This window comes from Hibiscus syriacus, unplaced genomic scaffold (assembly GCF_006381635.1).
Source record: "Hibiscus syriacus cultivar Baekdansim isolate YM2019G1 unplaced genomic scaffold, ASM638163v2 tig00110330_pilon, whole genome shotgun sequence".
Lineage (NCBI taxonomy): Eukaryota > Viridiplantae > Streptophyta > Magnoliopsida > Malvales > Malvaceae > Hibiscus > Hibiscus syriacus.
The window spans coordinates 1,242,939-1,259,558 of record NW_024062686.1 but is presented as its reverse complement, the minus strand read 5'-3'; the positions used below and the strand labels follow the sequence as shown (position 1 = coordinate 1,259,558).

General features: G+C 34.5%; 1 protein-coding gene across 1 annotated transcript; it reads left to right on the top strand.

The window, feature by feature from the left end:
* Nucleotides 1–5,696: 5,696 nt before the first annotated feature.
* On the top strand, nucleotides 5,697–7,176 carry LOC120119020 (probable xyloglucan endotransglucosylase/hydrolase protein 6). The gene is made up of 4 exons (XM_039138934.1): nucleotides 5,697–5,910; nucleotides 6,013–6,113; nucleotides 6,199–6,395; nucleotides 6,475–7,176. Exons 1-4 carry the CDS (start codon nucleotides 5,727–5,729, stop codon nucleotides 6,863–6,865), a joined length of 873 nt encoding a protein of 290 aa, XP_038994865.1. The 5' UTR covers nucleotides 5,697–5,726; the 3' UTR covers nucleotides 6,866–7,176.
* Nucleotides 7,177–16,620: the final 9,444 nt, after the last annotated feature.

The following is a 16,620-nucleotide window of genomic DNA, read 5'->3' as shown; positions in this document are numbered from 1 at the left end:
TGGATATGCAAAAATTTTAATTTTTTTTCTTTTTTCCTTAACACATTAATCTAAATTTAACCAAAATTATAAAATAATTGGGATGCACTTGGCCCTTACCGGAGCTTAGTGCATCCGCCACTGTCACACCCGCCCTGCCCGTTTGTTATCTCAAATAGCTACGTTGGTTCACAACCAGTGTCCATTACCTAAACAACGATCGAGCTGCTAAAAGATATCCCCATTTTCAAAGTGAAACAGGGACCATCAAATCCAAGAGCCCAATATAAACATTAGGTATTGTTAACTAGCACCCATACTCGACCCAGGCTGGGAACCTAAATACACCAGATGTAAAGGTTTCTAAATACCTTTCTAATACACCTGAAATCTTAAATGATCTTGAAGCACAATTTATGAATGTTTGTTTAGATCCGTTAGCAATTAAATCCTTTTAATAGGGACATCGATCTTAAAATTCGATCAATTTTGAGTAAGTTCATATTTTCTATTCCTCATAATTTTCAAGCGCTTTCAAAAAATATTTGAATCCTCTAGTATGTTTCCTATTGAAAAAAATGTTTTCTTTGATTTATATAAAGTAAGATTTCTGATATCTAGTTTCTGATTTCTAACATGAGGTACAATTAGCTCCTGATTTCTGATATTAATGTTTGTTATCTGATCTATTTTATTGGGGTACTGTCTGGGTATGTGTCTAGAGACTCTGAGGTTCAGCTAGCTGATAAATCCTTTATGTTCTAATCATTCATATTGGACTTCTAGATCCTAGGGTTCTAGGGTAAGTCCTTCTGGATGCCTGTTATGGGATACTGCATTTGGTGTACGGTTGGAGGGAAACTCCGTATTTTAAATAAAAACCTAATTTCTGATTTCTGTTTCATGATATTACTAGTTCTATCTGAAACTGTTTTATTGGGGTATTGATTGGATATGATTATGGAGTCTCTAAGGTTCAACTAGTTGGTAAATATTTTCTGTTCTGATAATTCATATTGGACTCCTAGATCCTAGGGGTCTAGGGTAAGTCTTTATGGATGATTTACTGGGGAATTTCACATGGAGTATTCAGATGGAGGGTACTACATTGATTTTAAAAACTTACTGAAATAGATTGCTATTGTTTATAAATTATCATTTCATTTATTCTGGTTTTGAGGAAGCACACTAGACGTCTGTTTTAATCTCTTGAACCTGGTCTTCTAAACGTTTCCTTTGAACTATAAGCTTCTTGTTTGTTACCTAAAGAAATATCAATGGAACCTCAGTTTATCTCGAAAACTTGTAGATGTCTGAATCAATAAAAAAAATTATGCTTGTCCTTCATCATCATCTGGTAGTTCTGTATTACTAAGCTTCTCAAAGCTCACTCTTTTACTTACCATTTCAGGTTAATGAGTAGATCATGTACAATTATCGACATCAACATTGGGAGTTCATTCGGCGTTGATGGCGAGTACGATACCTGTATAATTAGGGGGCATGTAGGTCACATTTGATTTTTATACCGAGTCTAGAACTTGTATGATTTTAATTCTGTTTGTAATATATGAATAGTTTTTTGAACCTGTATTTTATTATAAATTATTTTATGATTTTACATGTTTTAGCAAAAAAATTAATTTCTACTGGATTTTTACTGAGGGTCGCTCCGATGGCCTTAATGTGACACCTCGGATTGGATCGGGTCACCTGTATTAGTCTAAGGGTGTTACATATATAGCACAAACCAACTTACCTCAGTGATTAAAGGAATCGTTGTTGTTCTTAGAGGCGGATTCGAGCACCAGCGACTGCAACAAGGTGATTGTGCGTTCATTATCAAATGGTTGAAAGTATTTAGAAGAGATACTACTTTGTAATCACCTTAACTTAATATATATATATGGACCGATACGAAGAAGACTCCTAATTTTAGAGGTTATCTTATCCAATTTAATCAGAATTAACAAATACCTAATTAATTGGTGGGAATTATATTCACACCTTCTTGACCAAAAAATATTATTGTAACTCAAAGTATTTTCTCATAGTGAAAACCCTTTCAAACCAGATAAGAGAATGAGAATTGAAAAAAATTATTATTACGTATAATGATATTTTTCATGAGCCAAACATTTTATGTAATGGTTATAAGTTTGAGTCAAGATATAGGAGTTGACCCGTGATAGCTTTGGGCCGAATTAGAAGAGTAATTGGACTCTTGAGTCTTGTTGGGTCTCATTGGAAGAGAATTGGGCCTTTGAGTCTATATAAAAAGTGGATTTTTACATGAGGATTCAATGTGGAGGGACTTATTGGGTAAGTAACCCATTGAAGGAAAAAGAGATGAAATTTCTAATTTTTTTTAAAGATGGTATGTTTAAAAGAAAACCATCCACAGAAAGAGTTATAAATGTCTCATTAAAAACCTTCCTAATCCTAGCTGGATGAAAGGAGTACACCCATAAATCTTAAGAAAACGAAACAGACAGTACATCAAAAAACTAATCCGGACCACCAGGGAGCAGTGTATCATCCCTTCGCAGCAATTCCACAACTTCCGGTGGAGGATGTTCGATGTAACGAACTCCGAAATTATCGAAGGTAGCCAAACCAGTCAAATAATCAGCAACACGGTAAATAATCACCGTACACGGTAAACTTCTACTTATTATCTATGTGCTTTTGAACTTTTCGAAAAGCAATGGAAATTATGGAGTCATGCCATACAAGTATCAAATGTAGCATATATTATATTATTAATAAAAGTTAAATTTAAAGTTTAAAATTAATATTATTGTGAAAGATAATTGTAAAATGAAAATTAAAAAAATCATGGAGTTAAATGCCCAGTCTGATGTTAACATCATACCTTTCAAATATATATCATTGCACGTAGGTACCAAAATTCCACATATATTATGTATATACATATCCACTCGTGCAATTGTTCTTTCGATATTAGCCCAATTTTATGTATTTGGCTGGACATTTCTCATTATCATATTAAAACTTTTATGTTTGATCATTATAAATAAATAAATAAATAAATCCAAATTAATCATGTGAAAACGAAAAGTGGAAATGAAGAGCCCATCGCCTGCCTCCATCTTATTATTGTTGTTGCTTTTGTCAATTCCAGCACGCTCAATTACTGCAAAGAAACAAATACAATAAATTTTTTGCCTACCTAAGCTTTTATATACGTTTTAAATAGTCTTAATACCAAAATAAGTGTAAATTATATCAGTTTTTCTGAATAGGTGCCTAAACTATTTTTCGACTCATCCAGGTGTCTAACGTTACAAACATTATCTATTTAGGTGTTCGGGCTGTCAACGACGTTAATTTTCCCGTTAAGTGACACGTGTCACAATCTGATGCTTTTAAAATTTTTATTAAAAAAAAAAACTATATACTTTTTTTTTAAAGAAAAACATAAACATTTTAAGATAACGCAAAAACTTTGAAAACTTTCATTTCAACCCCTAAAATCCACGTCGGTAGTTGCCTTTTGCCGTCGACGAAGCTTCACCTGACCTCATCTCCCCCCGACGACCAAAAATCCCATGAAATCGTGATCGATCGACAGTAGAAAAAGGGCGGTAGCGGTGGTCATGGCCGGAAGAGGGCGGTGGCAGTGGGTTAAGGATAGGATTTGAGAATTTTGGGTTTTTTTTATAATTTAAGAGAAATTAGTGTTTTTTTTATAAATATAATAATATTTTTAAAAAATAAATTTCAAAATCACCATATTATGACACGTGTCACTTAACAGGAGAAATTAACGCCGTTGACAGGCTGAGCATCTAAATGGATAATATCTGTAACGTTAGACACCTTGATGAGTCAAAAAAATAGTTTACACACATATTCGATAATCAATATATAGTTTGGGCACTCACTTTGGTATCAATCCTTTTAAATAATTGAGTAAAGATTAAATCGTAATATCCTCGGATGCCAAATAATGTGTTAGATACATTGCATAATTGAGAAAGAAGTGCATTTGATGTATTTTCAACTAGGGCTGACCTTAATTTTGATTTTGACAGTTAAAACCATATATGATAATGACTTTATTAGTCTGGGAAGGGTTATAATTATTCTTATAAATACGACGATAATATATATTTATTTAGGTACGTTCGAATTTATATTTTCTGAATATTACAATTAAAATCGTATTAAATAGATTAACACTTAAATGATAAAATACAAACTAACTAAAATTTAAAATAACATATTTAGAAAAATCGATATCTTAAAAATCCCAGAGAAATGTAGTAATATATCTTAAAATAATCAACAAACAAATATAAATACAATTTGAGAAAAAATAATCAAAGCGTGCCATAAAAACAAATACAAACATTTAGTACAAACAGGTTGAAGTTTCTGTAAACAAATTAATTAATAACTCATGACGGTGAAATAAAATTATTTCCAAAGAAAAAAATTCCACTCTCAATATATTAAACATATAATATCAGAAATGTAATTATTATATATTAGAAATGTTAATTATTATAATATCAGAAATGTTAATTATTCTCTATGTATAAATGTTAATTTTTGTTCTCATAAATGATTTCATTTAAATTAAATGAATTGATTTTTATGTGTCCAAAATTTACCACCACTTTATTCTCTATGGATAAAGAAATGTTTTACTCAATAAACCAAGGAGAACCGATAGACGGTATGGAGGAGTACTAGGCATTTTGATTGGTTATGAGGTCGTCACCACTTGGCAGCCAATGTTTGGTGAATCCCTACTTTCAATTATGCAAGATGTTATACAACTTTCACTTTCTGTGGTGAATCCCTCACTATATTATGAACGGTATCGGTACTATTCATGAGATATCGATACTGTAAGAACAATATCGGTATTACTTATACAAAAACATATTTTGTGCTTAATTCCAAGTAAAATGAACTTTGAATTATTTTTGAAAACTTTGAATAAATTCAATTCAAATCCAAAAACATTTTATCTTAATTATTATATCAAAACATAGTTCAACAATTTCTAGTGAAAGGTAGACATTAACACGAAAATAAGTGCAGCCAGCCCCTACCCAGACGGTAAGATGTGACCCCAAACCCAAAGCCTTGGTGGTGGGGGCATGGACTCGGCGGATCCGGCCAAACTGGCCGCTCCATATCAATCGTAATCCCTGAGCTGTCCACAGACATGTTAGATAAGGCTGATTGAATGAGATTGTAATCTAAACCCTACTTTACCAGGCACATCCCCATTGCTATATACCTTTACTCATTTTCTACATGTAATTGATCACTTTCTGTTGCAATTTTTATGTAGTTTGCGAATGAGGAAATTTGTTAGACGAATATGTTCCTCTATGAAAATTCGAGACTGGACTATCCTAACCATGTTGTCATTAATTCGGTATCAATGACACCTTGTTTCATTTCCGGACTGAGTTTCTTTAGGATAGAAATTATGGTAATTTGGGTTTGGGAATAGAATCAAAAAGGATGGGAGAAAGTTATGGAGTGGAAGCATTAATGATGAAAAACATTAGGCTCCCAAAGGCAGAAATAAGAACACAGTCCGGTAGGGCCTATAGACGGCTCGCCATGAGTTGGATCCCAAGCTAAATGCAGCGGTCTACATCAACCTATCCACTCTCTTCTACCTGTATATATACACACTCGCTTCAATTCATATTCAAATCATACTTGATAAACTCCTCTTTTATCTTGCCTTAAACACCATGACGATGGCATCTTTAACCAATACTTCTCTTCTAATTTTCTCTTGTTTGCTTGCCGTTTCACTCTCGGTCTCGGGTCGACCAGCCACTTTCCTCGAAGATTTTAGTGTCACTTGGTCCGATTCCCACATCAGGCAGATCGATGGAGGGAGGGCCATCCAACTTGTTCTAGACCAAAGTTCAGGTTAAACTTTTCAATGGTTCACTTTTTTTTTCAACTAAAAATTTGCTCTAAAATTAAACCGTATATGTTACCCTTAATAATCTGTTATTCATTCTTCATTAGGCTGTGGATTTGCTTCCACAAGGCAGTATCTATTTGGACGTGTCAGTATGAAGATCAAGCTCATCCCCGGTGACTCTGCAGGAACAGTCACTGCCTTCTACGTACGTAACAAACCATCAGCCTAATCTTCAACGACATTTTGAATCACCGAAAATAATTGGCTTTTAATTATAATCTGGATTGCAGATGAATTCTGATACAGACACCATAAGAGACGAGCTAGATTTCGAGTTCTTAGGAAACCGAACCGGGCAGCCTTATACTGTCCAAACCAACATCTATGCTCATGGAAAAGGTGATAGAGAACAAAGGGTTAACCTCTGGTTTGATCCTGCTGCAGATTTCCATACTTACACGATCATGTGGAACCATCATCATATTGTGTAAGTTTTGATATGACAATAATTAATGAGACAGGACGTGTTAATTGTGTTAGATTGACCTTGGGCTGTCTTTTCATAGGTTTTATGTTGATGAAGTACCGATCAGAGTGTATAAGAACAACGAAGCAAGAAATATCCCATACCCAAAAATGCAGCCTATGGGGGTATATTCAACACTGTGGGAAGCCGATGATTGGGCAACAAGGGGAGGCCTAGAGAAAATCGATTGGAGCAAAGCTCCTTTCTTAGCTTACTACAAGGACTTCGACATCGAAGGGTGTCCGGTTCCAGGGCCAGCAAACTGTGCCACCAACGCCGGGAACTGGTGGGAAGGCACTGCTTATCAAGCACTCAATGCCATGGAAGCTAGGAGATACCGGTGGGTTCGAATGAACCACATGATCTACGATTACTGCACCGACAAGTCGCGGTACCCAGTTACACCACTGGAGTGCATGGCCGGCATCTGAAACACCATCTAAAGTTTCCGTATCCAACTCAACTGTCCAGGATATACGATATATCATACGTTTCACGTCATACTTGACGTATATGTCTCTCCCTTTGTACCATAATAGTATGTCACAAGAGGACCATGCAAAACTTCGGGTCATAAAAAGGGAAGTAAGCTGGTCTTGCGTGCAAATTATTTATGGAACAGGATTGGGCAAAATTCAATTCCTATTTGTAGAGAATGGATATCTCTGTATCTGGTGCATATTATTTTGTGCCCAATTAAAAAAACATTAGTCTGATGTATAATTATTTAATTGAACTTTAATATTATTTTCCCATTATTATTATGGCATCCTATTCTCTGTTTTCAGACCCAAGTCAAAACTATATAATTTGATTCATTTTAGTCGTCCCAGAAATGACTAAAATCAGGACGATGGTCCCAGGGTGATGGATTAGTCGTCGGTTCCTTCAATTAATGATCATACTAGTTGATTTAAAAAAATATTTAACCAACTTGGCAGAGCCGACCATCTTTGGTACTTGAAGTGTATTTACTAAGTCCCAACCTAGAAGAGTTCTGGTTTCTTAAAATTTTAGAAATTTAATATTTAATTTTCAAAAAAATTTAAATTTTTAGTTTCAGATGTTGAATATTTTAAATTAAGTTCCTTTCAACATTTTAAAAGTTTAAAAAATGTTATCAAGATCCGCCACCGGTCATACAGGCATAAATCCTAATAGGAGCAAAACCATTGAAGCTAGAGACGAGGGACCATCCTCTGAAGCGGCAACAACGCCTTCTACCACACCATTCTCAATATTCATTCAAATTTCAGCATGCCTTAAAAAAAAAGCAAAATCAAGTCCAGAGATGGAAATAATTCCCCAAAGAAAATAAATTCCCATGATGGGTGTTTGAGTTTGAACTTTGAACCTAGTGCTCTGTCATGCAATCACTAGTATTGGAAGAATGTGTGAAACAAATCATGTTTGAATTCCAGCTAACCCCCCCCCCCAATTTAATAGTGTTGGAATATGACATGCAACCCCCCAAGAAATGAATGTATTTAGACAGACTACCAATCAAGTGAAACATGTTTTATCAAAGAAAAATAGGGCTTGAGATAAGTCAAGACAAAACATTAATAAGGGAAAGCCACAAATCATTGTTGGTCACTAGTAATAGTAGAGTGCAAGTGGGCACAATTGCACAAACCTACAGTGAATGCTGTGTTACAATACTCCTAGTTTAATGCTTCTTATTTCTGGGAATTGATTTACAGTACCTGCATGGACAAGAGAAGCTTTAATTTTCAGAATCTATACATACTACAAGACCTCACAAGTTTTGCTGCTTTGGCCGTTAAGAAACTCACCCGCCTCTTCCACTCATGGAAGGTTCTCCGGAACAAGATGAATCAGCGTGGGGTAATGGATTAAGTCTTATGACATCTCTAATGATTTGTGCCATTGGTTTTCACTGCAATTGACTCTGAGCAGTACGGACAATTCCCAAACAGCACATTAAATGACCTGCAACACAAGCACTCACAACCATTGTATGATATGTGATGAAAAAGACCCCTAGCACTAGTTTAGCCTTTCAAGGAAATTGAAGATCGCTTTGTGTTTTCAAACTTTTTGTAAATAATCTTTACATCAAAATGTGAAGATAAGTTTGGACGGTTAGGAAGGGGGGAACATGATATGCTCAGCTTAATAGATAATCAGCTAATTAGAATGTGGAGTATGCACAAAAAATCAATCAGTTTACCGCGCATGAAAAGATAGTTCCAACAGTTAAGTCTAATGGATGAAAGCAGTTCCAATAATTATTGGACAACGTTTTGGATGATGGTTTATGCATGTAAAAGCTTGTAAACACTACAGATTCATCTAAATCCCAGAAGACATCCAAATTACATGCAATCTACATTGTCCCTTTAACTTTTGTGTAGGTCCCTTTTGATCAGACTTCAGAAGTAGTGTTCCAGTACCTAGTTGCAACCGAAGAATATGAGACCAGTAACAATTGATCATGCTGATAATTCTCTAAAAGAGTTATTATTTAAGGTTTTTTTACTTGGGTTTGTATTTGTACTTTAGCATATAGAGTGATTTAGTTAATTTTGCATTTCATACATTGTTGGAAGTGAGTTGATAATTCTTGAACTAATTATGATATTTTGTTGTGATATTATTACTATGATGTTGTGACGTTGTCTGATGCTGCAATTGTTGTTGTGCAATGATACGAGACAAGATTGTTAGATTGTTGTTGTAGCAATCGATGTGCGGGCAGAAAACTGTTGAGAGCTGGACAAAATCATATTATGAAAAGGACTGAAAATTAGAAAGAAATCTTAATGGAAAAGGAATCCTAACTTAATGCGGGCTAAAATTATATTTTTAAGGGTTTTAATTATTATATAAAGGATACGACAATCAGGAGAGAGCTTTTTTTAGGATTTTTTCTCCACCATTAGTCATGACCGTTTAGGCAATTTTGAGAAAGAGTAGCAACTGAGCGTGAAGGTAAAAATCACAACACCGTGAGGTGGTGGCTGGTGATTGGTGAGAGTATCAATGACAACAACGATAAATCCGAGAGGGATTTTATTTTTGTTCAGTTAAAATACTCTTTAATTGTGTGAGAACCTTAAATTCAATTATTTTTAAATATATTTTGAGTTTCATGTTAATTAATTTTGTACATTGATTTGATTGGTATTTGCTTGGTTTTATTAAATCATTTAATATAAAGATATATATTTGTCCAATCCATTTGCATTGAGAAATAAGTGATATTGTGTGAACACTATATCAAAATATGAGTGTCACTGTTACAACATCAGTGATTGCAAGAATAGCGTTTCAGTGTAAAAATATCTAATTGATTAATTGTTGTAGCATCCTTATTAAATTTGCATCAGTGTAGAAGTTGAAGAGACTATAGATGAGCGAGGGGACAAAATCTGCTTTGGAACTCATTAATGAGGATAATCATTCAAAAGACATACTCTGTCAGATGAAGGTTACTGATATTATCGGGGAAAGGTCATTATGGCGATCTGGAAGGTAAGTCGGCGGCTCAAGATTCGAAGGAGGCGAGGCTTAACATTACTGGGAGTGTAAGAGATGGAGCCCCATACTCAGGTAACTTATCTGCTGCAAGTTGGGCTGTGAATAGGGCCGTTAAAACTCATAAGGAGGAGGCTGGCAGCAAAAAGGGTCAGGAGTCTAGTAATAAGAGAATGCCCAATTGGGTTCTAAGGACTGCTTGTTGATTAGGGCTAGGGATGATGTTCCTTGCATGGGCTTGGCTTCTATTATGGTGGGTCAAAATGGAGAAATAAACCAGTCAATGAATCAAAGGGGAGGGCACGCCTGAAGGAGTGGTAGAAGAATCGTCGAAGGAGATAAACGAGGAAGATGATGCGAGTGAGTTTTTTCAGGAGCTGCGATCTTTGAAGAAAGCACGAAAAGGAAAGAAGTATGGGTCTCTAAAGGCTCTTCAGGATAAGTTGTTATCTTCGAATGAAAGAAAGGTACGGGAAAAGGCTTTGCGTAAAAGAAGGTCCCAAGTTAAGGAATTAGAAGCGACAGAGATCTCAGGTAGATCGTTATCCGACTCAGACCTTAATGCGAGATGGAACTTACTTACTAAGGAAGCAAGAAAGACCTTAGAGGTTGGTAGAAAGTTGGGGATGCAAATTTTGGGGGATGATGAAGATGTAATTCAAGAAATAGCGTTACTGGAGAGAAATTAGATATGGTTCTTGCGGGGGTAAGAAACTAGTGCGTGGATGAGGATCTTAAGCTGGAACATAAGAGGAATTGGGGGGACGTGAAGTTATCTGCAGTGATAAAGTGGTAAGGGAACACAAAGTAGAGAGTGTTGCTGTTGCAGGAAACAGAGGACAGGCTACAAGAAATAGACATCCAAAATTTTTGGCCAGACGACAATTTCGGATACAGTTTTGCACCGGCTGAGGGGCGATCTGGAGGTTTGGTGTCAGTTTGGGATAAATCAAAATTCCAGGAGGAGAGTATAGCAATTCACTCGAGCTTTGTAGTTATAAGAGGGAAGTGGATTGAGGAAGGCATGTCTTGTGTTATTTTCAACGTTTATACTCCATGTTTGGAGGGGAGACAGTTGAAGCTATGGGAGGATTTGTGTGTAATGCGAGAGAGGACCAGTCAAATTGGTTACTGGGAGGAGACTTTATTGCTGTAAGAAGTGCTAGTGAGAGAAGTGGATGTGTCGGATTACAGTCGGGGTCGAAGTCGTTCAACATTGTCATCTCCATGTGTAAACTGGTAGATTTACCAATGGTGGGTAAGAAGTTCACCTGGTTTGGACCTCAAAATAGGAGTCAGCTGGATCGCTTTCTGATAGATGAAGATTGGGTTACATCACTTAAAAATTTGGTCCAATCGGGGCTTAAAAGGTCAGTTTCCGTTCATGTGCCTGTTCTTCTGTCCACCAGAAGTATTGATTGGGGGCCGATTCCATTCAAGTTTATCAATGGTTGTGATGTAATTGATGAATTTTGGTTGCTATTTTGTAATTGGTGGGAGTTCAGATGGCCGGGGATCGGAAACATGTCTGAATTGTTTAACTTCTGTTTGAATGCCCTCTTCTCAGGGAAAATTCATGGACTTTGGCTCATCTAGATAGTGGCTGCTTTGTGGAGCATCTGGATTGCGCGTATTGATCGGGTTTTTAATGAGAAAGTTGTACGTGCAAAGGATAATTTATTCAGCACAAAACTGAGGGCATTAACGTGGGTAAAAGCCTCGAAGGATTCGTTAGTGAACATCGATTGTTGGTGGGATGAATCGGTAAGTGTTTTATGTTGGATCCGAACAGGTTGAGTAGGATGGCAAATCGTTCGCACCCTGTATTGGTTTTTAAGACTTGTGTGGTTTTCAAAGATGGGGTTCATGGGGTAGGGGGTTCTTGAGCTCACAAGGAGAAGTGATTCGAGCATTGTTTTCAGCCTTTCGCAAGGAAATAGTATGGATCAAGCTGCTTTGGGAGCCATTTCATGTGCATTGGAATTTTTGGGAAGCTGGTTGGAAAGGTAAAGCTGAATTAGTGGTGGTTTCAGAGTTTAGAACGGTGGTAAGATGGATTGAGGATCCATTGGTAAAGTCACGGTGCTGGTGGCTGATGTGGATTAAAATCAATAGAGCAATAAGGGCGATTGGTAAGGTTCAGTTTCGTGTTGTTTCAAATTTTAGCAGTGACCTGGCTTTTGGGTTAGCATGTGATGGAGGCCGAAGGGCCCAAACGTTTAAGGCTTGGTGGTAAATTGGTTTCGGAAATGTATGCAGTATGGTGTTCTTGGCCGTCTTTAAGTGGGAGTGTGGGCTGTTGACAATGGTCGGGTGGTGGTTCGGAAGCGTGGCTGTAGCTTGCTTTGGTTTTGTTTTTTTAACGAGTTTTTTACAGTGTTCTGTACTCAGTTTGGATGTATTTTGTTTTGGCGTTGTATACTGTATGGGTGGGGTTGTTCTACGGGTTTGGTTTTGTTTGAGCTTCGTTATGTTTCAAGTTTTGTTCTTAATTAAGAGTATTCTTTTTCTCCATATGAGATTTAGAGAGCTTTTTAATGAGGCTCTTGACTTAGGCTTATCTTGGGTTAATAAATTTCATCTTGCCAAGCTATAATTTTTTTACATTAGTGGGTATAAAGGTATAACATTGTTGTGAGTTTCTAGATGGAGCCATTGATGTTAAGTTAATGTTAGACACATCGATCTTATTGCTTTGGCATTGTTAATTGCACTGATTGAGTTTAACAATAGCCTAATCTTTAGCTTGAATAGATCCATTATTTTCATTACCACTGCTGTGATTCTCTTCATCCCTACATATATTTATTCTCGTATTTATTTTATTTTTATATATTTTTTTACTTTGTTCACAGCATCGTCTACACAATTATGTTATTTTATTTACTTAATGTTATGACAATTCTTTGGCTAATACTAATCTATGTGAATAAGATACTCTATGCATTAATTTGCATTCACTTATTACTTGATACGATAGTGTATGTTTGTACTGATTGTTGTTACATTATTCAAAGCATCACCTATCTCTATGCAAGTGCAGTAGGTGTACCAGACCAATAAGACACAAAGGACATAAACAGGAATTAAGTGACCCAACTTGTTTGCAGGTTTGAATCATTTGGGTGGACAGGTAGCCCAATGCCGGAAGCAGGAAACTACAGAAGCACTTAAATTTCGACTGATAACAACACATGGCGAATGAGAAAATAGATTAAAATGTACAAGTACACCAGAACTCCACATAGTGCCTTGTAGTTGTGATTGAACGCAACCAGTCCACTAGGCACATGCCATGGAAAGCCTTACCGCAACTGTTATTCTCACAAGTATAATCAGTTGCACTTCCAATCTTAGGTTCATGCTCATCACCTACTTGAACATTTGAGAGCTAAGTCTGCAAGCAATTGTTCAGAGACATCTAAAGCATGTAAAGCAATACAAAAGCGGATATATTGAGCACAACAGATCCCTTACACAACAAGATGACGTAGAGTTCTAAATTGCATTTGCAGTCGTGTTTTGGACACCATCAGACCGCCATTTGAATCCTCGTAAGCTTCATTACTCTTAAATTAGACTGCTATTCCAATCCTCGTAAGCTTCACCACTCTTAAATTAGATAGAATGCTTCAAGATTGTAATTGAACCGTCCTCTATTACTAGAGGAGAAATATATCCAAAATGTACAAGAACGATATCATATATCCAAAATATACGAACTATTTATCAATTCTGCATGAAAAATATGGCGAGAAACTATTGGATTATTATACTACTACAATACAAGTGCCACCTTTTCCTACGTGGAACGTACCTATAATTTAAAATAGAGTAAACTATAATATATACCACTGAATTTTAAATGGTGTATCATTTATAACATTAAATTTTTAATTATTTTAATTATAACATTGAATTATATCAAGACAACATCATTTCTTCTGATTGTTTTGGTGTTTAAAAAAATCAAATTACATCGTTTTGTTGAAAAATTTTGAGAAAAATATCATATATCCTAGAAGACTCAAACCCAATCATTGAATAAGAAAATTAAGCATCCAACCACCAAATATACTCAACAAAACGATGCCGTTTTGGATCTTTCTAGGCACCAAAATAGTTGAAGTAAAACGAAATCATTTTAGTACAACATTCACATCGATAAATATCAGTCACATCATCATATTGTTGTGGATTAAACAGTCTAGAGATAATTTAAAGTAAAATTTAAAACTTAATGCTATAATTAAAATATTTAAAAATTCAATGAGATATAAGAAATCATTTTAATACAATATCTACATCGATAAATATCAGTCACATTTAATGTTTATTCTTTAGAATAGTTTAGTTAGAATTAATTAATAAAAATATTATCCCACCAGTTAGAATTATTAAAAGTTATAAAAATGTTTTCTAATAAAGTATAGAAAGATAATTAATACTTAATCTTAATAAAATAATAATAAGCTATGTTGATATTTTTGACCAAGAATCATGCTAGAAATCTCCCTGAATCCAGTTCCTTTTAAACATACTTTTTTCAATGGTATTATATTATTTAATCTTGAAGGCAAAGTTTCGTTCTTATATGTGGGTCAAAAAGTTTGAAAATAAATGGGGTAAATTAATAAAAACCAGTCAATTCAGGCCTCCTAAATAAATTATCAATAAAAATATATCCATATAATGATGGAAAAGTTTTTGTATATATGAAATAATTTTTAAAGTATATTAAGGAAATTCAAATAATCGTTTGTTATTGATTTTTTTAAATTATAAATTAGTCAATAAATTTGTCTAACAATTATAGAGTTATTATATGAATTCTAATGTTTATAATGTTTATATTTAAAATTTATAACTTAATCCTGAAATCATATTATCTGATTGAAACCGTCTATGAAGACTACATGGGATGGCCATCTAAACCATCCTCATTAGGGTTGTTCAAATTAAACGGTAATTGTTAACCATAACTATTAATCGATGTATTTGTTATATTTAATAAGTTAATTAATTGAATAGTTAAGGTTAAATGGTTTTGGCTAATTAAACCGCTAAAAGTGTCGGTTAATGGTTACGGTTACGATTTTTGATAAATGGTTAATCATTGGTTAATGATTAATAAATTATAATTAATTATTTATATTTATTTAGAGAGAATAAAATTTAAAGTAAATTAAAATGGTTTCTCATTATTTTTTTGGTTATAATGTTTATCTTATATTGGAGCATATTAAATCAAACATAGATTAAAGAAACACATTATATTAAACTACAAAATATAAATATGCATGTAAGATTTTAAATTGCAAAAAAATAAATATATCTCATAATATATATTCTATAAAAATAAAATTCATCTATAAATAAATTAGATATCTATAAATATACATGTCTTAATCATCATAAATTTATAAAATTTTGAATTTTTCTTGTTGTATTATGTTTGAGAAAAAAATTGTTGGGATTTTCAGAAGCTCGAATCGACAACCGGAACGGTTTGCAAAGAGGGGTTGGAACGGTTTTTGTGTTTAGGGAGTAAGGAGATTGAAATATAAAGAATTGCACAGCGATTTATAGTGGTTCGACTATTCAACCAAGTCTACATCCACTACCTTAGCTTCTTACTAATGATTTTTCAACAAATTCACTAATTTGTTCTTTTTTTTTTCAAGGACAAAGAGATAACATTTACAACTCCCTAGTTTTTCACGGGTTAAACTAGAACATTTCCCTAGCTTTTACACGGACTTAGCTAGAACATTTCCCTAACTTTTACACGCACTTAGCTAGAACCTTTCCCCTTTACAAAGGATAAGAAAAGTCAACAAGAAAACCTCTCTAAGGTAGGTGTTTACAAGATTGAGCTCACAAGAACAAAATATTTACAAGAGAAAGATGAAATAAAATTGAAAAGCTCTTCTCTTGTGTTTGATTGCTTGGATAGTTGTTCTCTTACTTCTTCAAGTGTCCTCAGCTTGTATTTATAACTTGAAATGAGTTTGAAGTCGTATATAGCCGTTGGGAATGTTTTGGAGCCGTTTGGGGATGATTTTTCTACTCAAATAGGCTGCCCAGGACATGTAGTATCGGTACCCCATCAATGGGTATCGATACCCTTCATAATATTTGAATTTTTATGACCGTTGGGTTGTATGAACAGTAACGATATCGGTACCCCTGTAGCAGGTATCGATACCTCTGTAGCAGGTAACGATACCCCTGTAGCAGGTATCAATACCCCTGTAGAAGGTATCAATACCTCTGTATCATTATGGAATTTTGAGCATTGGATACTGTTCAAATAGTATCGATATTGTTTAAACAGTATCGGTACTGTTCAAACAGTATCGGTACTGTTCAAACAGTATCGGTACTGTTCAAACAGTATCGTTACTATTTATACAGTAAATTACTATTCATAAAAACATTTTTGTGCTCAATTCCAAATTAAATAGACTTTGAATTATTTTTGAAATCTTTTTAAAAATTTGAATAAATTCAATTCAAGTCCAAAAATATTTTTCCTTTAAATTTTTTATATCGATATAAAATTCAACAAAAATTATAATAGGTTAACTATATATTAATCTGTAATTGAATCGTTAATAACGATTAATCGTCAGTGGTTAATCGTTTCTTAATGGTTAAGTTACAATTAACAAAATTTAATAAC

Coding starts and splice junctions, on each gene's coding strand:
- LOC120119020 (XM_039138934.1), top strand. CDS start 5,727: ATGACGATGGCATCTTTAACCAATACTTCTCTTCTAATTTTCTCTTGT. Junction 6,114..6,198: donor GAACAGTCACTGCCTTCTAC/GTACGTAACAAA, acceptor TCTGGATTGCAG/ATGAATTCTGATACAGACAC. Junction 6,396..6,474: donor TGGAACCATCATCATATTGT/GTAAGTTTTGAT, acceptor GTCTTTTCATAG/GTTTTATGTTGATGAAGTAC.